At 42.5% G+C, this 23,911-nt stretch overlaps 1 protein-coding gene across 1 annotated transcript in view; it reads left to right on the top strand.

Annotated features, from left to right (window-relative positions):
• Positions 1-5,511: 5,511 nt before the first annotated feature.
• The window catches only part of LOC141140366 (plasminogen-like), a 198,208-nt gene continuing 179,808 nt past the window's right edge, over positions 5,512-23,911 (top strand). The window contains exons 1-3 of the mRNA XM_073627454.1: positions 5,512-5,657; positions 13,730-13,868; positions 21,551-21,657. Coding sequence (XP_073483555.1) covers positions 5,609-5,657; positions 13,730-13,868; positions 21,551-21,657 — 295 coding nt within the window. The 5' untranslated portion in view covers positions 5,512-5,608. The remainder of the gene's footprint in view (positions 5,658-13,729; positions 13,869-21,550; positions 21,658-23,911) is intronic.

Below are 23,911 nucleotides of genomic sequence, written 5' to 3'. Positions count from 1 at the left end.
CGGATCAATATCTGATCCAATCAGATCTATACTAGCGTCCCCAGCAGTTTAGGGTTCCCAAAAACGCAGTGTTAGCGGGATCAGCCCAGATACTCGCTAGCACCTGCGTTTTGCCCCTCTGCCCGGCCCACCCAAGTGCAGTATCAATCGATCACTGTCACTTACAAAACACTAAACGCATAACTGCAGCGTTCGCATAGTCAGGCCTGATCCCTGCGATCGCTAACAGTTTTTTTGGTAGCGTTTTGGTGAACTGGCAAGCACCAGCCCCAGGCAGCGTCAGATTAGCGCCAGTACCGCTAACACCCACGCACGCACCGTACACCTCCCTTAGTGGTATAGTATCTGATCGGATCAATATCTGATCTGATCAGATCTATACTAGCGTCCCCAGCAGTTTAGGGTTCCCAAAAACGCAGTGTTAGCGGGATCAGCCCAGATACCTGCTAGCACCTGCGTTTTGCCCCTCCGCCCGGCCCAGCCCAGCCCACCCAAGTGCAGTATCGATCGATCACTGACACTTACAAAACACTAAACACATAACTGCAGCGTTCGCAGAGTCAGGCCTGATCACTGCGATCGCTAACAGTTTTTCTGGTAGCGTTTTGGTGAACTGGCAAGCACCAGCCCCAGGCAGCGTCAGGTTAGCGCCAGTACCGCTAACACCCACGCACGCAGCATACGCCTCCCTTAGTGGTATAGTATCTGAACGGATCAATATCTGATCTGATCAGATCTATACTAGCGTCCCCAGCAGTTTAGGGTTCCCACAAACGCAGTGTTAGCGGGATCAGCCCAGATACCTGCTAGCACCTGCGTTTTGCCCCTCCGCCCGGCCCAGCCCAGCCCACCCAAGTGCAGTATCGATCGATCACTGTCACTTACAAAACACTAAACGCATAACTGCAGCGTTCGCAGAGTCAGGCCTGATCCCTGCGATCGCTAACAGTTTTTTTGGTAGCGTTTTGGTGAACTGGCAAGCACCAGCGGCCTAGTACACCCCGGTCGTAGTCAAACCAGCACTGCAGTAACACTTGGTGACGTGGCGAGTCCCATAAGTGCAGTTCAAGCTGGTGAGGTGGCAAGCACAAGTAGTGTCCCGCTGCCACCAAGAAGACGAACACAGGCCCGTCGTGCCCATAATGCCCTTCCTGCTGCATTCGCCAATCCTAATTGGGAACCCACCGCTTCTGCGGCGCCCGTACTTCCCCCATTCACATCCCCAACCAAATGCAGTCGGCTGCATGAGAGGCATTTTCTTTATGTCCTCCCGAGTACCCCTACCCAACGAACCCCCCCCCAAAAAAGATGTCGTGTCTGCAGCAAGCGCGGATATAGGCGTGACACCCGCTATTATTGTCCCTCCTGTCCTGACAATCCTGGTCTTTGCATTGGTGAATATTTTGAACGCTACCATGCACTAGTTGAGTATTAGCGTAGGGTACAGCATTGCACAGACTAGGCACACTTTCATAGGGTCTCCCAAGATGCCATCGCATTTTGAGAGACCCGAACCTGGAACCGGTTACAGTTATAAAAGTTAGTTACAAAAAAAAGTGTAAAAAAAAAAAAAAAAAACACATACAAAAATATAAAATAAAAAAAAAATAGTTGTCGTTTTATTGTTCTCTCTCTCTCTATTCTCTCTCTATTGTTCTGCTCTTTTTTACTGTATTCTATTCTGCAATGTTTTATTGTTATTATGTTTTATCATGTTTGCTTTTCAGGTATGCAATTTTTTATACCTTACCGTTTACTGTGCTTTATTGTTAACCATTTTTTTGTCTTCAGGTACGCCATTCACGACTTTGAGTGGTTATACCAGAATGATGCCTGCAGGTTTAGGTATCATCTTGGTATCATTCTTTTCAGCCAGCGGTCGGCTTTCATGTAAAAGCAATCCTAGCGGCTAATTAGCCTCTAGACTGCTTTTACAAGCAGTGGGAGGGAATGCCCCTCCCCCCCCAACGTCTTCCGTGTTTTTCTCTGGCTCTCCTGTCTCAACAGGGAACCTGAAAATGCAGCCGGTGATTCAGCCAGCTGACCATAGAGCTGATCAGAGACCAGAGTGGCTCCAAACATCTCTATGGCCTAAGAAACCGGAAGCTACGAGCATTTTATGACTTAGATTTCGCCGGATGTAAACAGCGCCATTGGGAAATTGGGAAAGCATTTTATCACACCGATCTTGGTGTGGTCAGATGCTTTGAGGGCAGAGGAGAAATCTAGGGTCTAATAGACCCCAATTTTTGCAAAAAAGAGTACCTGTCACTACCTATTGCTATGATAGGGGATATTTACATTCCCTGAGATAACAATAAAAATGATTAAAAAAAAAAAAAAATGAAAGGAACAGTTTAAAAATAAGATAAAAAAATAATAATAATAAAGAAAAAAAAAAAAAAAAAAAAAAAAAGCACCCCTGTCCCCCCTGCTCTCGCGCTAAGGCGAACGCAAGCGTCGGTCTGGCGTCAAATGTAAACAGCAATTGCACCATGCATGTGAGGTATCGCCGCGAAGGTCAGATCGAGGGCAGTAAGTTTAGCAGTAGACCTCCTCTGTAAATCTAAAGTGGTAACCTGTAAAGGCTTTTAAAGGCTTTTAAAAATGTATTTAGTTTGTCGCCACTGCACGTTTGTGCGCAATTTTAAAGCATGTCATGTTTGGTATCCATGTACTCGGCCTAAGATCATCTTTTTTATTTCATCAAACATTTGGGCAATATAGTGTGTTTTAGTGCATTAAAATGTAAAAAAGTGTGTTTTTTCCCCAAAAAATGCGTTTGAAAAATCGCTGCGCAAATACTGTGTGAAAAAAAAAAATGAAACACCCACCATTTTAATCTGTAGGGCATTTGCTTTAAAAAAAATATATAATGTTTGGGGGTTCAAAGTAATTTTCTTGCAAAAAAAAATTATTTTTTTATGTAAACAATAAGTGTCAGAAAGGGCTTTGTCTTCAAGTGGTTAGAAGTGTGGGTGATGTGTGACATAAGCTTCTAGATGTTGTGCATAAAATGCCAGGACAGTTCAAAACCCCCCCAAATGACCCCATTTTGGAAAGTAGACACCCCAAGCTATTTGCTGAGAGTCATGTTGAGTCCATGGAATAATTTATATTGTGACACAAGTTGCGGGAAAGAGACAATTTTTTATTTTTTTTATTTTTTTTTGCGCAAAGTTGTCACTAAATGATATATTGCTCAAACATGCCATGGGAATATGTGAAATTACACCCCAAAATACATTCTGCTGCTTCTCCTGAGTACGGGGATACCACATGTGTGGGACTTTTTGGGAGCCTAGCCGCGTACGGGACCCCGAAAACCAAGCACCGCCTTCAGGCTTTCTTAGGCCGTAAATTTTTGATTTCACTCTTCACTGCCTATCACAGTTTCGGAGGCCATGGAATGCCCAGGTGGCAAAAAAAACCCCCAAATGACCCCATTTTGGAAAGTAGACACCCCAAGCTATTTGATGAGAGGTATAGTGAGTATTTTGCAGACCTCACTTTTTGTCACAAAGTTTTGAAAATTGAAAAAAGAAAAAAAAAAATTTTTTTTCTCGTCTTTCTTTATTTTCAAAAACAAATGAGAGCTGCAAAATACTCACCATGCCTCTCAGCAAATAGCTTGGGGTGTCTACTTTCCAAAATGGGGTCATTTGGGGGGGGTTTGTGCCACCTGGGCATTCCATGGCCTCCGAAACTGTGATAGGCAGTGAGGAGTAAAATCAAAAATGTACGCCCTTAGAAATCCTGAAGGCACTGATTGGTTTTCGGGGTCCCGTACGCGGCTAGGCTCCCAAAAAGTCCCACACATGTGGTATCCCCATACTCAGGAGAAGCAGCTAAATGTATTTTGGGGTGCAATTCCACATATGCCCATGGCCTGTGTGAGCAATATATCATTTAGTGACAACTTTGTGCAAAAAAAAAAAAAAAAAAAAAAAATTTGTCACTTTCCCGCAACTTGTGTCAAAATATAAAACATTCCATGGACTCAACATGCCTCAAAGCAAATAGCTTGGGGTGTCTACTTTCCAAAATGGGGTCATTTGGGGGGGTTTTATGTCATCTGGGCATTTTATGGCCTTCAAAACTGTGATAGGTAGTGAGGAGTAAAATCAAAAATGTACGCCCTTAGAAATCCTGAAGGCAGTGATTGGTTTTCGGGGCCCCGTACGCGGCTAGGCTCCCAAAAAGTCTCACACATGTGGTATCCCCATACTCAGGAGAAGCAGCTAAATGTATTTTGGGGTGCAATTCCACATATGCCCATGGCCTGTGTGAGCAATATATCATTTAGTGACAAATTTTTGTAATTTTTTTTTTTTTTTTTTTTTTTTGTCATTGTTCAATCACTTGGGACAAAAAAAATGAATATTCAATGGGCTCAACATGCCTCTCAGCAAATTCCTTGGGGTGTCTACTTTCCAAAATGGGGTCATTTGTGGGGGTTTTGTACTGCCCTGCCATTTTAGCACCTCAAGAAACGACATAGGCAGTCATAAATTAAAGGCTGTGTAAATTCCAGAAAATGTACCCTAGTTTGTAGACGCTATAACTTTTGCGCAAACCAATAAATATACACTTATTGACATTTTTTTTACCAAAGACATGTGGCCGAATACATTTTGGCCTAGATGTATGACTAAAATTGAGTTTATTGGATTTTTTTTAGAACAAAAAGTAGAAAATATCATTTTTTTTCAAAATTTTCGGTCTTTTTCCGTGTATAGCGCAAAAAATAAAAACGGCAGAGGTGATCAAATATTATCAAAAGAAAGCTCTATTTGTGGGAAGAAAAGGACGCAAATTTCGTTTGGGTACAGCATTGCATGACCGCGCAATTAGCAGTTAAAGCGACGCAGTGCCGAATTGTAAAAAGTGCTCTGGTCAGGAAGGGGGTAAAACCTTCCGGGGCTGAAGTGGTTAAACAATTTTAAACATTGCAGCCTGACGAAAGTGCTATATCCATTCCGAACGCTAATTTTAGCTGACTGAGCTGTTCTGTCTCGGGATTTCTTCTGAGTATGCGTGGCACTTTGTGCGTCGGAATTGGCCACACATGGTCGGAATTGACGCGATCGGATTTTGTTGTCAGAAAATTTTATAGCCTGCTCTCAAACTTTGTGTGTCAGGTCGGAAAATCCGATAGAAAATGTCCGATGGAGCCCACACATGGTCGGAATTTCCGACAACAAGTTCCGATTGCACATTTTCCATCGGAAAGTCCGACCGTGTGTACGGGGCATTAGTGTGAGGGCTAATGTTAGGGTTACAGGGAGGCTTAATACATAAGAGAACAGAGCATGACATTAAGCACTCAACTCTACTCATTTTTTGACATTTGCACAGTGATTTTTGTGGGCCACAGAGATTTGCATAGAATGTACATATTCTCCTTAGTAAGCCTGAAACGTAAATAGAAGCTTACAACACCTCCATTCAAGGCTATGTTTGAACAATTTAAAGTATAAGGTTCTAGAGGTCACCTAGATAATAATTGATTGAAACTAGTTGCTCTGTTTGCTTAAGTGACTGTTGTGTCCATCATTTAAAGTTCATTTAGGTTAGAATTTTTAGCTCATTTCAAACCTCACCTACCATGATCACTAGCAAACTTGCAATTCTCTTTATTTCACTGACATGTTCAGGTAAGATGTTGGATTTAAATGCATTACATTTGCTATTGGAATGCTTATAATTGTATTTGCTAAAACTGTTAGGAAGAAACGGATTGCTATAATAATGCATTTAGCAGAATTGATGTAATACTTACGTGAGCATGTAAAAGCAATTTTTATTTTTATTCTTTTAGATGTTTTTTTTTCCACTTCCAGTGTTTTTACTAAGGATTTAAGGTACAATCCAGAGAAAAAAAAAGTTGTTGTGATAATCAGAAATCGATAGTAATATAACAATTGCCCACCATTGCAACAAGAAGATTAGCTAGAGTGATTCCAAAGACAATCATTGGAGAGAATCCACAGATTCTCACATACTTCACATGCAATGGTAAAGTAGTCACTATAAGACACATACTGTATCTACAACACAGGACTGTGCCACAATCACCTAAGAAGTATATAATGACCAATAGAAGAAAAAAGTGAAAGAGTAGTAGAAGGGAAAAGCAGAAAAGAATAACAGAAGAGAGAAAAGAGAATCCCAGTGGATTGTAGGGATGATTAAATGCGTGGCCCAAGAAAATTAGAGATCAACAAGCATGTAGCACGCCTATAGGCTCCAAACCTTTTCAAAGCGCTTACCCGTATCCCGAAAGATGCTAGCAAGTTTTTCATGGGTCATGATCTATGATACTTTCTGCCGTACCTCAGAAATGGAAACGGCGTTTTTTTCCTACAATCTGGCTATAGTTAATTTAGCCGCTAAGAGGATAAAACATTAGTCTCTGAACAGCATGGAAGGCTTTATAAATTGGCTCATTCAATAGAGCGATATGTGGGAATTGTTAGATTGACACTCTAGTAACCCTTGTCAGTAGGGCAAAAACTGTATTCCAAAATGCCCTCTAGAGCTTTCTCAAGATATATGGTACATAGCACCTTGGAGTTTGCATCCTCTAAAACCGAGGGGCAAGGAAGTTAAATAGAGTTTCCATAGACAAGAAGAAACCAGATACCATCTAGTAATGACTTATGTTTTTTAGATTTTTTTGTGCCATGATAATTTAAAAAAAATGTTTGTGATGCTGATACGGCACTCTGTTACCAGTTATTCTCCCTACTCTAAAATCTGTGATGTTTCCGAGGTGTTTTTCTCAGTGTATATGTAAGTTAAAATAGTGAATGAACGCATGACTGCACTGAAAATACTTCTTTATTTACATAAATACATAAACACATGTACAGGCAGGGGCGTTGCTAGGTCTGCAAAAGATCTGGGGCTAGAGCCCATAGCAGCGGTCACCATCCTTTTTGTATGCCCGCGGGGGGAGGTGGTAAGCAATTTTTCACAGGCGATGGCTGGTGTTGGAGCGTTAATCATCATGGCACCATGGTTGATATTGTGTCAGGGTGATTGAAGTGCATTGTTTCTATTGTTACATTCTAATATATAATAAAGTGGTTCAATTCACCATACTGCAGAATCAGTGGGAGCCCTGGGCGTGTCACTTGCCACATCTCCTGCCACCAGATGCAGCGTGTCACTTGCCACTGTCATCAAATGCAGCGTGTTACTTGCCACTAGATGTAGATTGTCACTTGCCATGTCGCCTGCCACCATTTGCAGATTGCCACTTGCCACATTACCTGCCACCATTTGCAGATTGCCACGTCACCTGCCACCATTTGCAGATTGGCAATTGCTATGTCTCCTGGCACCATTTGCAGATTGCCACATCTCCTGCCACCATTTGCAGATTGTCACTTGCCACGTCACTGGCCACCAGATGTGGGTTGTCATTTGCCAACTGATGTGGATTGTCACTTGCCATGCCAGCCAGTTCCACCAAATGTGCATTGACGCTGCATTGGTGGCAGGCTGACACCACTGGTCCATTTAGAGAGAGCAGGAGAGCGGTGATGTGGGGTGGGCAGTGAGAGATGATGTAATCTCGCTGCTCCCCGCTGCACCTCCGACATTGAAGCAAGGGGGTCTGGCTGCAAAGTGGAGCTCCACAATGACAGGAAGCATGTGACCTCCACTACACCGTGCTGTGAGGGTGGAAGAGTGCTGATATGTGGCGGCCAGTGAGAGATGATGTCATCTCTCTGCCACTCGCCGCACCTCGCTCTCAGATTGAAGAGGCCAGGCTGTGAAGAGCGCTGATGTGGAGCGGGCGGAGAGAGATATCATCTCTGCTCGTCCTCCTGCTTTTCTCCTCTCCCCTGCCTTTCTCATGCAGCCAGCCTGCCCGCCACAGCAGCCGCAACCCGCTGGTTAGGCAGGGAGCCTGCAGCATGAGACTCGGGGCTATGGGCTCCAGATTCGGGGCTATAGCCCCAATAGCCACCCCCTAGCAACGCCCCTGTGTACAGGTATGTCTTTGGATGACAAAGATCTGTCTCTAAAAATGTACCTGTACTTGCTTTTAGGGATTTGAGAAGTACGGGCAAAGGTGATCTCATAACACTATTCCATGTAGAGGTGTTTACTTGTTTTTTCTGACTTCACAATAAGTCCACAATCATAAACCCCTTTAAATAATCTGTGAATTTAAAACATATACATATCCTTTTTATGTGTGTGTGTGATAATATTTCATGGGTTTACTAGAATGTGATATATATATATATATATATATATATATATATATATATATATATATATATATATATATATATATATATATATATATATATTTTTTTTTTTTTTTTTTTCCTAAAATTGAAGTTATGTAAGGGTTTCTCAGTATAAGGAAACCCATCCCACTGTGAGTTACGTCACTTACTAGACTGTAAATTATGGAAATAAAGAAGCGGTCAATTGTATTTTATAAATACACAGTTGTAACCAGCATTAATATTGCAAACAAGGGGAAATGCAAAGGTGGCTGAAATGATATCTGTTGTCTCTCCTATTTTCTAGTTTTACTTTGCATATGCTGGTTGTGGTGATGCAGGTGTTTTGAAAAGACAAAAATATCACTTACAGTTGAGACGTGTATCAGGAGTCAGATATGAGATTGCCTACAGTAATAGAAATAAGAATTCTGACTTTCTCTACCCTTTTTTGATGACTACTTGTTCTGGTCAATAACCAGATGTATTGAAATCACAGGGAAGCTAGCACTGTTAGATGTAGGGCAGCAAGAGCAGCTTCTGTAAATCTATCATGATGGGTGCAGATTACAACTGTAATCAGTAATTATTGCAGTCTGCATGTCCATAACAGACATTCATGGACAGATGCAAAAATTACGTATTTTACAAATTGTTCACATATTTACAGACAGTTGGCAACCCTGGATGGGTGTACTTTAATCACTATGTAAAATATTCTTAGAAGTCTATTTGTAAAAATTATATTTGTTTTTATTTCCCTGAATATTTCCAATAATTCCTCACATATAAGCTGTTATTTTTACACCAGTTTATAAAATGCAGAAATTTCATAAAGTAAAAATGAAACTCATAAAGAAATAGAAATCCATGGTAAAATGGAGGCTTCCTTTTAGTGTATTTAATTCTTCAATTTACACAAGGTGACGTTCTGCACTACTCGGTTTATGTGAAGGTTCTCCTTTATTCAGGTCAAGGTACTGTATATCTGGTAGTAATTACCCACATTCAACTAGATTTGGCATGCTGCTGCTGGCATAAGCCTTACATGGTGTCAGCTAGAGGGATAAAGTCTATCTATAGTCAAAATTTTAAATCAAATATTTATTTCCACACTGAATTTCAATTTTTAGTTAACTCCTATTAACCACTTGAATGTTAAACCTTGTTTCTGTCTAGGCCATTTTTCAGTTTTCAGCACTGAGTCTAGCAATTATTAAGCCATGCAATTATTTGGCCATGCAATACTGTTCCCATATGAATTTTATATATTTTTGTGAGACAGAGCTTTCTTTTGGTGGTATTTAATCACCACATTTTTTTTACTATATAAAGAAATAAAAGATCAAAATGTTTGAAACCCAGTTCCCCCAGTCCCCCCCCCCCCCCCCCTCCACACACACACACTTTGGTTGTGTTGCGGGGTGGAGCTGTGGGGACAATGTGCTGTCTGTGCCTGTACAGCCTACTTTGTCTGTAACCCCAGATTGGAAGATGGCCCCTGATATCAGTTTTGGGGTAGCCTTGTTGCTTGTGTGCTCCCTGCACTCCCCCCTCTCGCTCCTTTGCAGTGTTTAGACCCTTGTGGTTACAGGGATCATACTAAGGCCTATTTTTCACCTGTTGTGGTGAGCAAGGGATGCTCCTCAGGCTGGGGATGTGTTTGGGCTGCCTGGCAATTTAGGCTGAGGCTTTGCAGACTACTGTATCAGGCCATGGTGTCCGCCGTCTTGCTTGAGGGCAGTTGACCTTACCCGCTGTCAATTCTGATGCTGAGCCAGGTGTCATGCCTTTTGGGGGCAGACACTGGGGAATTCCGTTGCAGTCACCATTTTGACTTTGGGCTTCCACCCTTCTTTCCCTGGTCACCGTTGCTGTGCCCAGTACCCTGGTGGGCCATGCAGGTCGGTCTGCTCAGGACCTCCAAATGACAACTAAAGATGCCCAATGAATCTTCAATTGCTACTATGAGAGTAGCAATGTTGGAGCCTATCCTGGAGCCTTCAATTGCAAACAAGGTGGGACCTGGCATATAGCAACTGCCACCAGATGATGTGGATGGGGGTTTCCCCAGTCTCAGTGGCCACAGGAGCGCCGATGGGGCCCGTGCCTGAACTGGCCCTTACTGATGTTACTTCCCAGGCCATTTTGGGGTGAGTCACGTCATGCCAGTTGATCCTGCTGAACTGTTTATTACGTAGGGATGAAGGACATTGCCCCCCTTCCCGTGTACCTGTGGAATCTACTACTGTACATTTATAAAGCACCAGTGATCGCACACATTACCTCAGTGTTGTAGACTTAGCAGTCTGAGGATATTTCTGGGGCTGCCGAGTCCCTTTTGGAACTTCCTAGCCAGCTTATTTTGCCAAGAATTTTCCCTACCCCACCTGTTTGTTGGATTTATTTCCTAAGCCAGGGCAGCCCGTACTATCCATTAGGGTCCCGGAGCACTTTCAGCGCATTCTCCCTGTGAGATGTCCCTTCTGTAGGTGTACCTCCTTCCCTGTCGTGAACCCTCCCATTTCTCAGTGGACTCAGCATTCTGCCCAGTTCTGGTGCAGCTTGGGGGAACCAGACACTCACTGGGGGGGGGGAGGGGCTGGGCTTCTATATCATGTACTGGGTAAGAAACAAGTTTTGCCTGGTCTTATGGGGAACTGGCAGATCGCCTCAGGCATGGTGTGATGCATCTGTAGATAGAGTTCTCTTGCCTTCCTAGTCCTGTCTTGGTGGCAGTACTTCACCAGGTTCTCTGACTTAGTGTTGGTAAGCGGTCCGGAAAGTCTGAGCAGGCCCTAGCTGACTTTTCTTCCATGGCGAGCGGCTTTTCGATGCCACCTTGGTTGACCTAATCTAGGGCCTTTCAGGTGGCAGAGTACCTTTCTTTCATGATCAATAACAGGGAAGGAGCCTTGCTGCTGGCAGGGTCCCTTTTTCTCTGCACATATGCGGTTTCATTGCGGGTTCATTGGTTCATTCCTGTCTGCTGCTCTTCCCTCCTCATTTACAGGCTTTTTATGGGGTAGTACAGGATCTGCTTCTTCAAGGAGAGACAGACCCAGTTCTGGAACTGGACAGGATTTGGGAGTTTTACTTAATAAACTAGGAGCCGTCCCGTCCTGGACCTCAAGGCCTGAATTGTTTCAGAAGAGGCAGAGCTTCATAATGGATCCTTCCGGGTTAAGTGCTGGCTTTCTCAGGGGATTTCTTAGCCTCCATTGACATCAAGGTTGAGAACCTGCACATTTCCATCTCTGCCAGGCACCAACGCTTCTTATGATTTGTGGTCGGGGATAAGATTACAAGTTTGTGGCGCTCCCCTTTTTTGTAGGTTACGTTGGTCCTTCGGAAGCCTCCCTTTGAGAATATTAGCCTAATTCCCTTTCTCACGCTCTCTCAGAAGGTTGCCTTTGTTTGCCATCACTTCCATGCATTGTGTGTTGGAGCTGGTGGCCTTGTCCTGTAAGTCCCCTTATTTGGTCTACACAGGGATATGGTGGTTGTCCAACCTAGTTCATCATTCCCTCTGATCCATTTCTCTTAGCAAATTAGGAAATTGTCCTACCTTCATTGTGTTCACATCCTTCATACCCTGACATGGTTGTGCTGCTCTTCTTAGACCTTGGTCGTGGTCGGCAGTTTGAGTCTAACTGTCCACTATGGCTTCCTTCGGAGGTTGGCTTCCATTTTGTGATCACAAACCTCCCATGAATAGCCTGGCGGCCTCGTCTACCTCCTTTTCTGAATCGATCTGACAAACGGTGGTTCAGGCTTATGCCATTTAGGGTTGGGCTCCTCCTTTCCTGGTTATAGCACACTTGTCAGGGCACTTGGGCATTTTGACATCAGGTGTCTTACATTTATGAGGAAGCTTCCTGGTTCTCTGTGCATACCTTTATTAACGTTTTACGAGGTTGATGATTTGTTGCATCTTTGGATGCATGTTTTGACTGCGATGCTTTGCAGGCAGTTGTTTGCGGTTCCATGTTTCCCCTGCGGGGGGGGTTCCTTTGGGTGTTTGCCTGTTTTGCCTGTTGGCTCCTGTTTTTTTTTCCCACCCCTAATTGAGTCACTGCTTTGGGATGTCCTTATGATCATGAATGAAGAGAAGCTGTGTCTGTCAATGAATATAAGAGGAAAGAGGATTTTTTTGTTACTTACTGTAAAATTCCTTTCTGTTCATTGACGGACTCAGCACTCACCACTCTTTTGGTCTTTTTTTCTTGTACTGCTTTGTGACTAACTGGCTTGCCTAAAGCAGAGAGGAGGTTTATAATCACAAGTTATTCTCCTGCGCTCGAGTGGTAGATCTGGGGTAGTATAGTAAAGACAACTTCTTTCTACCCCAACAGCCTAGCTGCCCTCCTTAGGATAATGGGGATCCTAGGAACTGTAAAATAATAGCAAGAGAAGGGCACACTGACCTAGAGCATTACTAAAATTTTAAAGTTGAGAGGAGGTTGAGAGGAGGTTTATACCTGCTGGGACTGCCCATAGGTGGTGCTGTGTTCTTTTTCTGCCCAATGTCCTAATCGTGTAAGTGGCACTATAAACCCTATGGTCAAGAATTAAGAGAAGCTGTGTCCATTAATTAACTCAGAGAAAGGTATTTTACAGTGAGTAGCAAAAAAATCCAGATTTTCCTATGCCACCCTCGAAGTTGCATTAAAAGGATCCTCTCTTCATTGTTCAGTATGTAAAAAAAAAAAATGTTTGCCTATTAGATTTAAAAATAGCTAGAATTTAGTATTAAGAGTCGCCTCCAATAGACTTCAGTGCTATTCACTGCTAATTTTGGGGATCATGGATTTCATTAAGATTCAACAAATCTTTTGCAAATTGAACCCAGGCAAATTTGTTTTATCCCAACTCTGCACTGTCTAAAAAAGGCTTCTATGGAGATCAGCACAAAAGCCTTTTTTAATGCTTACCAAATTGTAGCACAATTATATGGGAGCTAATTTTAAAATGCTATTGAATTATTTAAGTTTGGTGGATTAAAAAGAGGCATGTTCTAAAAAAAAAATTCTGTTTTGACCTATATCACATTTCATCAGGTCTGATACAGATCACTGTTAAGCAGGAGAAAGAAATGAACTGGCCTTTTGCTGGTTTATTTTGGCAAGGAGTGTTTGTACCTTTGAACCCATTAACTGGAACCTCCTTCCCAACAGAAATAAAGGTGGCTTATTTCTCAATAACATATTCTGGTACTCAGGTTAGGTCTGAACAAATGTTTTTAATCTCAAAATGCTATTTATTTTCTTCTGGAACTAAACTTCATTACAGAATGTCTGAAAACCCCAACAACTTATATTGAGATAGAATGCATATTTCTAAAAAAAACAAATCCAATTTAAAAATCTCATTCCAATAAGTCTACTTTTGCAACAGAACGGAATATTTTCTTAATATTAAAGAAGATCTATTATTTATATATTCGTGGGATAATCACTGTGTTTTTTATTTGTGTCTAGTTTTAGGTGATGATGAACTAGATGGCTATGTAAAAACAGAAGGAGCATGGATGGCGGGTAGACAAAGACAGATATACACGGATGTAAATGCATTAGGCTGTGCCAAAAAATGTGAAAACGAGCAGAAGTTTACTTGTAGGTAAGTATGAAATGTAAAATTAAGTTATGAGTGGTATAAATAATCTAAAAATCTGGATTCTGAACAAAAAAAGTTTAAACAGATGCAAGACATGTGTTTTTGCTATATTTCTGTAATGGGAGAGCTGTCTAAAATAAAATGTTTAGCATTGACACAACTCATTCTCGTACAGCAAATTGTGTTATACATGAAATTAGGTAATAACGTGGATGGTGCTTTAAAGAACAAGTTTAACATTGCAATTAAACCCTGGCAAATGTGACAGTACAAGGGCAACATACCTGGGCAATGAACTAGCAATCATGACAGAAGGTGAACAATAAATATGGGTAATACAAAGGCAACACAAGGGAAACAGGAACAGCCTCAGCTCCGAGTGACTGAAACTAGTTACATTGACAACTTGGTAATTCTCCAGGACATTTCTGGAGTTTTCCCAGGTTAGGATTGGGGGGGGGGTGTATTTTAAAAAAATTGTTGGGCTATTCGGTCCTATGAAACTGCGTGTTCATTCAATATCTGCGAATGGGAGCAAAACTGAATATTATTAGGTTGCATTCTCTCTGGGTGGATGACGTGCTGATGTCATCGCATACCACGAGTCCCGGAAGCACGGGTGTTTGATTATATGCCGGCTGGTGAGATATTTTAGCATACTTTCTATGCATAACTGTAAGTGCGATTTTATTCTTTTAACAAAGTGTCATTAGAATTTACACTATGTGGAGCATTTTTTTGTTTTGAGCCTGACGACATGGGGATTACAGTCGAATGACTTTCAATGTGGCCTAAAGCAACCCTATAGGAACATCTTCAAAAGGCCCTGGTAGAGTATTCAGCCAAAAGTGTTATAGGCCTTTTTTAAATGAAGGTCCATTACTGCTGGTAAGCAGAAATTTTTTCCATTTAAGGTGGCAGTGTCTCTTGTGGATTGTTGCACATGGGGATGGATGCTGTCTGCATGATTCTTTAAGAGCCCTTTCACACTGCCAGCGCCAGGCGTCGGCGGTAAAGCGCCTCTAGTTTTAGCAGCACTTTACCGTTGTTTGTGCGGCGCTTTTCGGGTGCTAGCTGGGTGCTTTTAACCCCCTATAGCGGCCGAAATAAAAAAATTAAAAACTGCCCGCAAAGCGCCACTGTCGAGTCCCTTTACAGGCGCTGCCCATTGATTTCAATGGGCAGGGGCGCTTTAGGAGTGGTGTATTCACAGCGCCTCAAAGCAGCTGCTTGCAGGACTTTTTTTGAGCACAGCGCCCCAGTGTGAAAGCACTCGGGCTTTCACACTGGGATTGCAGATGAGGCTTTTTTCAGGCACTTCAAGCACCTGAAAAACGCCTTCAGTGTGAAAGGAGTCTAATTGGGAATCACACATTAAGAAGATTTTATCTTAACAACATCTTGACTTTAAATCCTGAATCACCTACTGAGAGTTTTCACTCTTATAACATTTGGACTTTACATCTGAAATAATTTTTTCACTTTTTTATTGTGTGTATCATAATACTAATTGTTAGCAGGACTCTGTTTCCATATATGTTTCCATTTACTGCGCCTATATCACACAGTAGTGTTGTAGCTTATATCATTGTGTTTGTTTTCTTTAATTTGTTTTCATTTACTTAGCAAGAAAATTTTTATATACGCAGGTTTTCCCCGAGAAAGGTGTTTTCTCTCTGGGTTGAATGTGGTTGCATTATGGGTACTATGAGATGATCATAGGAAATAAATACTTACCATGATCATCAGCTCCATCTAGGTGCTATGACATTATTTTCCTAGTTCACTCTATTCTGTATGAATTAATAATATTCAACCTAGAAAGAAAATAGCCTAATAAAATTCAATTTTGTCCCCATTTACACAGAATGAATAAACATGCAGTTTTACAGAATGAACAGCTCTGCGATTTTTTTTTTTTTTTTTTTTATAAATAGTACCTTTCATCTTAATGTGGGTCTCAATACGCTTTACCTTTTAGCCATGTCATGGTTTTTATTGTACCCACTTGGCAGATTTCATCAAACTTCCTGCCCCAGTAACCTTGTTGTCAGCAGCACAGGAAGTAATGATATCTCCAATAGAGACAAAAAAATAAAAATGTTTCATTAAAGATTCCACCCTATATTGGCATTTGGTTTCTGTCTGTTTTCCCTATAGAACAGGAGGTTAGGGAAAGTCTACTGAGAGGTTACACATAATACATTAAAAACATGAGAGTTCCAAGTTCTAACCCCTCCTCTTCCTATCCAAAATTAAAAAAAAAACAACCAAAGTTTGTATTTCCTATTTTGCCGAGACATGACTATTTCTTACAGCTTACATTGACTCTCCATGCTTTAGTTATCGAATCTGGGTATCTTTTTTTAGCGTTCTGCCAGTGCACCACTCCAGTGTTAAAGCCCTCCGGCTTTCACAATGGAGAGACAGGAGAGGCGCTTTACAGGTGCTATGCAGGCGCTATTTTTAGCGCTGTAATGCCTGTAAAGCGCCTCAGTGTGAAAGGGGTCTAAAGGCGTGTTACACATTCTGTCTTTATTGATCAGTCTGTTGTCAACCCTGCTGCTTTTTGTCCTTTACTCTTTGTAAAACTTGTATAACACTAAAATCCAATAAACATTTAATGTTTTGTATAGTCAACCTTGTGATCTGCATTCATTTTCTAAACTGTACAGCAAGACACTTGGCACGTTTCATTGATTCTTTACCACACCCCAACAGTAAGTTAATTCATCTAAAGATCTCTTTTCAAAGAATATTCTTAGGGCTTGTTTACACAAATGGGTCTCTAAAGTGCTTGTATATTAGTCCTATATAAATTAAGGAACATTTATGCATAGGGTCATGTCACGGTACTACTTACAGTGAGACCACAGGCGAGCAGGTGACACAGGATCCCCCAGGACATGAAGTCTAAGGGCCAGCCGGTATTCTGCCAGGGTCCCCCTCACACGAGTTTGGGCTTAGCTGCGTGCTGACCCCAGGTCACGACCCTTGGGTTTACCCCGCTCGCTAGGGAGGTACCAGAAGACACTGTCAGACAAGGATGGATGGATGGATGAAGCAAAGGAGAGCCGGATAGCGAGCCAAGGTCAGGGCAGGCTGCAGACAACGTAATCAAAACAAGCCAAGTCGGTACACAAGAGATCAGTTCACAAGAGGTCAGGTTAAGACAGGTTACACAAAAGAAGCTCAGAAACAAATGTTGCTCAAGCAACCAGAACTAGCCTGAGAGGGATCTAAATAGAGAAGCACATGGGGAGCTGAACAGGAAGTAGCAGGAAGGAATCATATATTAAGTAACAGGTGAGGCCGGTGACGCCCATAGCTGCAGAGTGCAGCAGAGCTGAACACAAGCTAGTGGAACAGGTGCCAGCCGGCCTACAGCAGTAAAGGTGAGACACAGATCAGCTCCGCAGCTGATCTGTGACAGGTCAACTTATATTCTTCACTAGGTATAAATCACTGCGGGAAGTGTGAATGCTTGAGTTGAAGATGATCGTTGACGCTGTGCAAACTGCCAGATCAAATGTTCTTGGTGATATATAAATGTCCATATGTGGCAAAATCAAATGTTTGTGATATGTGGATATGTCAATATTGGCTTACCTGGAAAATGAATGTGTTCATCATCTGTTAGCGCCATATGAATCATGTTCTGATTCATTTCTGCTAGCTGGCAATTGTTCTTTGTTTATACTTGAAAACAATGAGTGTATTGGCCCCTTGTGTGTCAAATGTTGTTTGATTAAATGGAAACAATCAGGGGTATGTAGTTCACATTGCTGGCTCTTGATGAATGTTAATTTAAAAACGAACACTACCAGCCTGTCTGAATTCCTGGCTTCTGTAATATAAACAGACAGTCAGGGGTTACGATTGATGTCATTGGCCAAATATGGTCATTGATCATATTTGGTCAATAATATTCTCCAGGATTCCCGGCTGGTTTGTTTACATACAGTAGCTGGGGGATCTGACTGAGGGAGTGCCCCCCTTGTGAACCATACCAGGTCACATGCCCCCAACACGGGAGTTGCTTTGGGATGGGGGGACTCTGCCCCACCCACCCAAAGCACCTTGTCCCCATGTTGATGGGGACAAGGGTCTCTTCCACACAACCCTGGGCTGTGGTTGTGGGGGTCTGTGGGCAGGGGGCTTATCAGAATCTGGGAGTCACCTTTAACATGGTGGCCCCCAGATCCTGACCCCCCCATGCGAATGAGTATGCGGTACATTGTACTCCTACACATTCACCAAAAAAGAAAAACAAAAAAAAAAAAACACGCACAGTATTTGACAATTCCTTTATTAAAAATTAAAAAAAGCAATGTCCCCCGATGTAGATCCATCATCAATCATGACGCCCGCCGAACCTGAAAACAGAAAAAAAACACTCAGTCCGCAATGAAGGCTAACCGCTGACTACTTGCTCCGCCGTTTGACAGTTCTTATATAGGTAGGAGGTGGGGCCATCTGGCGACATCACCTGGTGGCACGGCCCCCTTGTGACATCACCGACTCAGCATGCACAGGTCGATGATGTCACATGGGGTGGTGCCACCAGGTGACGCCGCCAGAAGGCCCCGCCCCTACCTATATAAGAACTGTCCAATGGCAGGGCAGGTAGTCAGCGGTTAGCCTTTGTCACAGGTGGAGGTTTCTTTTCTTTTTTCAGGTCCGGTGGTGGCAGCAGACATTGTGATTGATGATGGATCTACATCGGTAACATCGTTTTTTTTATTTTTTATAGGAATTGTCAAAAACTGTGTGTGTTTTTATTTCTTTTTGACACTTTTTTGGTGAATGGGTAGGAGTACTATGTACTCTATACTCATTCACATGGGGGGGGGGGATCTGGGGGCCTCCTTGTTCAAGAGGACTTTCAGGGTCTGATAAGCTCCCTGCCCATAGAACCCCACAACCACAGCCCAGGGTTGTCGGGAAAAGGCCCTTGTCCCCATCAACATAGGGCAGAGCCCTCTACCCCAAAGGGGTACCCATATTGAGGGCATGTGCCCTGGTATGGTTCAGGAGGGGGGGAACTCCTGAACCATATCAGGCCACATACCATATTGACCCACACCATTTTTTTTTTACATTTTGGCATGGGGTTCCCCTTAAAATCCATACATGACCCAAAGAACTGCATTGGGGGGGACCCTCACACTGTTTTTTAACATTTTTGTATTGCCAGAAAAGGTATTGTATTGCTGGCAATTTAAATGTCATTTTTTTCTTTTTAAATGTCAGATTTGCTGCAGCAGGTTCTATACATGATACAGATGTGCCACTTTACAGGCATATTAAGGGCACCCCCCCCCCCCGGCACTATATTTAAATACATTTTTCATTTTTCAATAAGGTCCCTGCCACAAATACCCATATCTCTTTTGGGGGACAAGATGTGGGGTGGAGGTGAGGCCCTTGTCTCCTCAACATTCGATAAGGTGCTTTACGAGGGGGGAGAGGCTTTACTGCTCCTGATGTTGAAAGGCATGTGGCCTGGTGTGGCTCAGGAAGGAGGGCTGCACACTTGCTGTCCTCTATTTCCTGACCACCCAGGATGCCTGGATAAGTGCCTGGTATGAATTTTTAGGGGGAACACCACAGTTTTTTCCCCTTTTTAATGTCACTTTTAAAGAGTTAAATCTTACTGTTTTGTAACTTTACATGCAGCTCTTAGGCATCCCCATGCATGTTATTTAAAGGATTTCTATATTTTGAATGTTTCCCTTTAAACTACATGAAAAGACTGTCTCCCACTGAATTGTATTTTTTTCAAATGCCATAAAGCATGCCTCTGCATCTATAAACATCAGACATCTTTCCAGCAGGGAAATATAAGGAGATAGCCAGTAACCTCCACTTGTAGTTAACCGCTTTTTTTATCAGTCTGTATTATCCCTTCATTGCCATGACACTTTTCAGTGCTCTGATAGTTTGACTGACAATTACTCAATCATGCATCACTGTACCCAAATTCATGTTATATCATTTGTAGAGACAGATAGAGCTTTCTTTTTAGAGTATTTATTAAACATTGTTTTCTTATTATATAGCAGAAAATAGACTAAAAATTTGGAAGATTTCCTCTCTATTTCTGTTCTGGTGACCACTTAAAATTTGGGATTCACTTTCAGTGGTAATGGTCATTAGGACAAATAGAGAATGACACAGACAACAATGAACATCCTGATAGGTGTTCTAATCCCTCTCCTCTTAAAGTGATTGTAAAGTCTTGTTTAAAAAAAAAATAACAAACATGTTATACTTACCTGCGCTGTGAAATGGATTTGCACAGAGCAGCCTGGGTCCTCTTCTCGAGTCTTCACTGGTCCTGTCCCCTCCCTCCTGTTGAGTGCCCCCACAGCAAGCAGCTTGCTATGGGGGCACCCGAGCCGAGCTACAGCTCTGTGTGTCCATTCAGACACAAAGCTGCTGTTCGGCCCCGCCCCTCTTTGTCCTGATTGGCTAACTGACTTTGATTGACAGCCACGGGAGCCATTGGCGCAACTGCTGTGTCTCAGCCAAACAGGAGGGAGAGTCTCAGACAGCCAAGGGACTCGTGGATAGGGAGGGACCTCAGGTAAGTATCAGGGGCATCTGGCTGTTACACACAGAAGGCTTTTTATCGTAATGCATAGAACTCCTGTAGCCTCCCTGGCGGTTTTCCCGAGTGTGGCTCGGGGTTAAAATTCAGGACCATTAGCGGTAACCCCGAGCCACACTCGGGATTACATCGCAGGATCCTGGTGTGGCTTTACTTACCTTGTCCCCGGGATCCTGCGATGTCCCCCGCTGTGTCTGCGGGCTCCGTCCTCCTCCAAAGCCTCTCTGTGCCAGGCTCCGTTCCCTGCGAGCGGCGCGACGCATGGGGGCAAGGCCTGGCGGCAAATTCAAAAAAGTGTAAAAACATAACACATACAGTACTGTAATCTTACAGATTACAGTACTGTATGAAATTATTTCACATCCCTTTTGTCCCCAGTGCTTTGTCCTATGCCCTGCATTCAGTTTTATGTTATATATACTGTTCTTTCTGCCTGGAAACTGGAGATTGTCCATAGCAACCAAAAATTGTCCCTTTACATCAAAAGTGGCTTTAGACCAGCTAGAAAACAGCGATAGTAAATTAGAACACTTGCAGAATTGAGCGATAGTGAATCGTGGGGAAATGTATTTTATTATTAATTTTTATTTTTATTTTTAATTATTTATTTTTATTTATTATATTATAATTTATGTTTTTGTGTTTCAAACTTTATCATACCCGGGATATCTACTAGACTCTTGTTTGGACAGATTTAAGTGTGTTATTGTTAAGAATTACAGACCTACAATATAGAACGCCAAATTTCCATGCAAAATAATTGTACCGCTTTCAGCACCTAAAATCCGAAATAATCATACCGCCAGGGAGGTTACGCTAAATCTAAAGAAACAAGTTTTGATAATAGTTAAATGTTAATACCTTTTTCTTGTGGTTTATTTTTAGTGGTATTTTACAGACTTTGCAGCACCAATGTGGGCAAATATTTAATGTTGCTGTTTTCAAAATGCAATCAAAAAGTAGCAGTTTATATTGTAGATTTTATGCCTCTTTTCACCTTTTATGGAATCTATAAAGAAAAAATAAGCTAGCAGTTTGCATGTGCTAATTTTTATTTTTTTAAATCTTTTAGGGCTTTTTTGTATGGCTCAAAAAACCAACTATGCGTTACACTTCTTGACAATCAGAAGTCTTCAATGGTGCATCGAAGGAGTGATGTAGCTATATATGAAAGAAAACGTATGTGCTCAATTTGCAACATATATTATTTATTAAGTTTATGGAAGTTTTCATATATAAGGCCTTGTTCACATGGGGCGATTTAATCTGTGCCCCACGCAGGGCCTGTTTACCAGCATGGAGATGCACAGGTGTTGCATGCATCCCAATGCCGGCAGTCCCATAGCAGTCTATTGGGACACAGCAGCTGCACAGACACAGCCACTGCCCCTAATTTGACATCTGTCTGGGTGTGGGTGCACAGCCCCAAATGCACCCACACGGATGTCACATTGGGGGGCTGTGTTTCTGCAGCCGCTGCGTCCCAATAGACAGCTATGGGAATGCCAGCATGGGGATGCATGCAACACCTGTGCATCCCCATGTCGGTAAACACGACACTGCACAGGGCACAGATTTAATTTTCCCATGTGAACAAGGCCTGAAACTCTAACTTTCTCATGAAAATTTAACCAAACATAGCAATATAAAGTAACTCACAAAAGTGAGTGCACCCCTCACATTTTTGTAAATATTTTATTATATCTTTTCATATGACAACACTGAAGAAATGACACTTTGCTACAATGTAAAGTAGTGAGTGCACAGCTTGTATAACAGTGTAAATGTGCTGTCCCCTCAAACTAACTTAACACAAAGCCATCTAAACCGCTGGCAACAAAAGTGAGAACACTCCCAAGTGAAAATGTCCACAATGGGCCCAATTAGCCATTTTCCCTCCCCAGTGTCATGTGTTACAAGGTCTCAGGTGTGAATGGGGACCAGGTGTGTTAAATTTGGTGTTCATATAGTGCTAAGCCCACTTACTGCAACAAAGTACCCTGAATTAGTGGGTCCTACTTTAGTAATAGAATGGAAGATCCTTTGTCTCAACGATGGGAGCTGAACTCCTCTATGTGGGAGAACTGAAGGGGATACATCCTATGCACCAGTGGCTACTAAATAAGAGGTAATGAGGAGGGGGTGGGGTGCTCCATCCCAAAAAACCTGGTCAAGGTCTATTACAATATACAAAAACATATTTGGGGGGCACACCCTACAATGCGTTTAAATTCAAGATGGTGCTGCTATAAGACCAACAAACAATACAAACTATATTACAGCGCACACATTCAAGAATGACATTTCTTGCAAGACTAGTTAAAAACACCTGAACATATTCAAAAAAATATGGGGGTTTGGTCACACTATATGGTCATATAGTGCTAAGCCCACTTACTGCGACAAAGTACCCCGAATTAGTGGGTCCTACTCTAGAATGGAAGATCCTTTGTCTCAACCATGGGAGCTGAACTCCTCTATGTGGGATACATCCTATGCACTGGTGGCCACTAAATAAGAGGTAATGAGGAGGGGGAGTATGAATATGTTCAGGTGTTTTTCTTGCAGGAAATGTCATTCTTGAATGTGTGCGCTGTTATATATTTTGTATTGTTTGTTGGTCTTATAGCAGCACCATCTTGAATCTGAACGCATTGTAGGGTGTGCCCTCCAAATATGTTTTTGTATTTTTAAATTTGGTGTTATCGCTCTCACTCTCTCATGCTGGTCACTAAGGCTACTTTCACACTGAGGCGTGCGGGCGCTGGCGGTACAGTGGCGCTAAATATAGCACTGCTTTACCGTCATTTTAGCGGCGCTAGCGGGGCGGTTTTTACCCCCGCTAGCGGACAAAAAAGAATTAAGCGGCACTTTGCGGGCGGGTTTGCAGCGCTGCCCTATTGTCTTCAATGGGAAGGGGCGCTTTAGGAGTAGTAAATACAGCACTCCAAAGATGCGGCTTGCAGGACTTTTTTGACCACCCTGCAAGCGCACCGCTCCAGTGTGAAAGCCCTTGGGGCTTTCACAGTGGAGTGCATTGAACGGCTCTTTCGGGGCGCTTTGCAGGCACTATTTTTAGCGCCTTCAAAGTGCCTCAGTGTGAACAGAGCCTGAAAGTTCAACATGGCACCTCATGGCAAAGAACTCTGAGGATCTGAAAAAAGCAATTGTTGCTCTACATAAAGATGGCCTAGGCTATAAGAAGATTGCCAAGACCCTGAAACTGAGCCGTAGCATGGTGGCCAAGACCATACAGTGGTTTAACAGGACAGGTTCCACTCAGAACGGTCCTCGCCATTGTCAACCAAAGAGGTTGAGTGCATGTGCTCCGCGTCCTATCCAGAGGTTGTGTTTGGGAAATAGACATATGAGGGGTGTACTCACTTTTGTGAGATACTGTGTATATATATATATATATATATATATATATATA

This window comes from Aquarana catesbeiana, linkage group LG04, assembly GCF_042186555.1.
Source record: "Aquarana catesbeiana isolate 2022-GZ linkage group LG04, ASM4218655v1, whole genome shotgun sequence".
Classification (NCBI taxonomy): Eukaryota; Metazoa; Chordata; class Amphibia; order Anura; family Ranidae; genus Aquarana; species Aquarana catesbeiana.
Note: the sequence above shows the minus strand (reverse complement) of the source record. Positions and strands in the feature narration are given on the sequence as shown.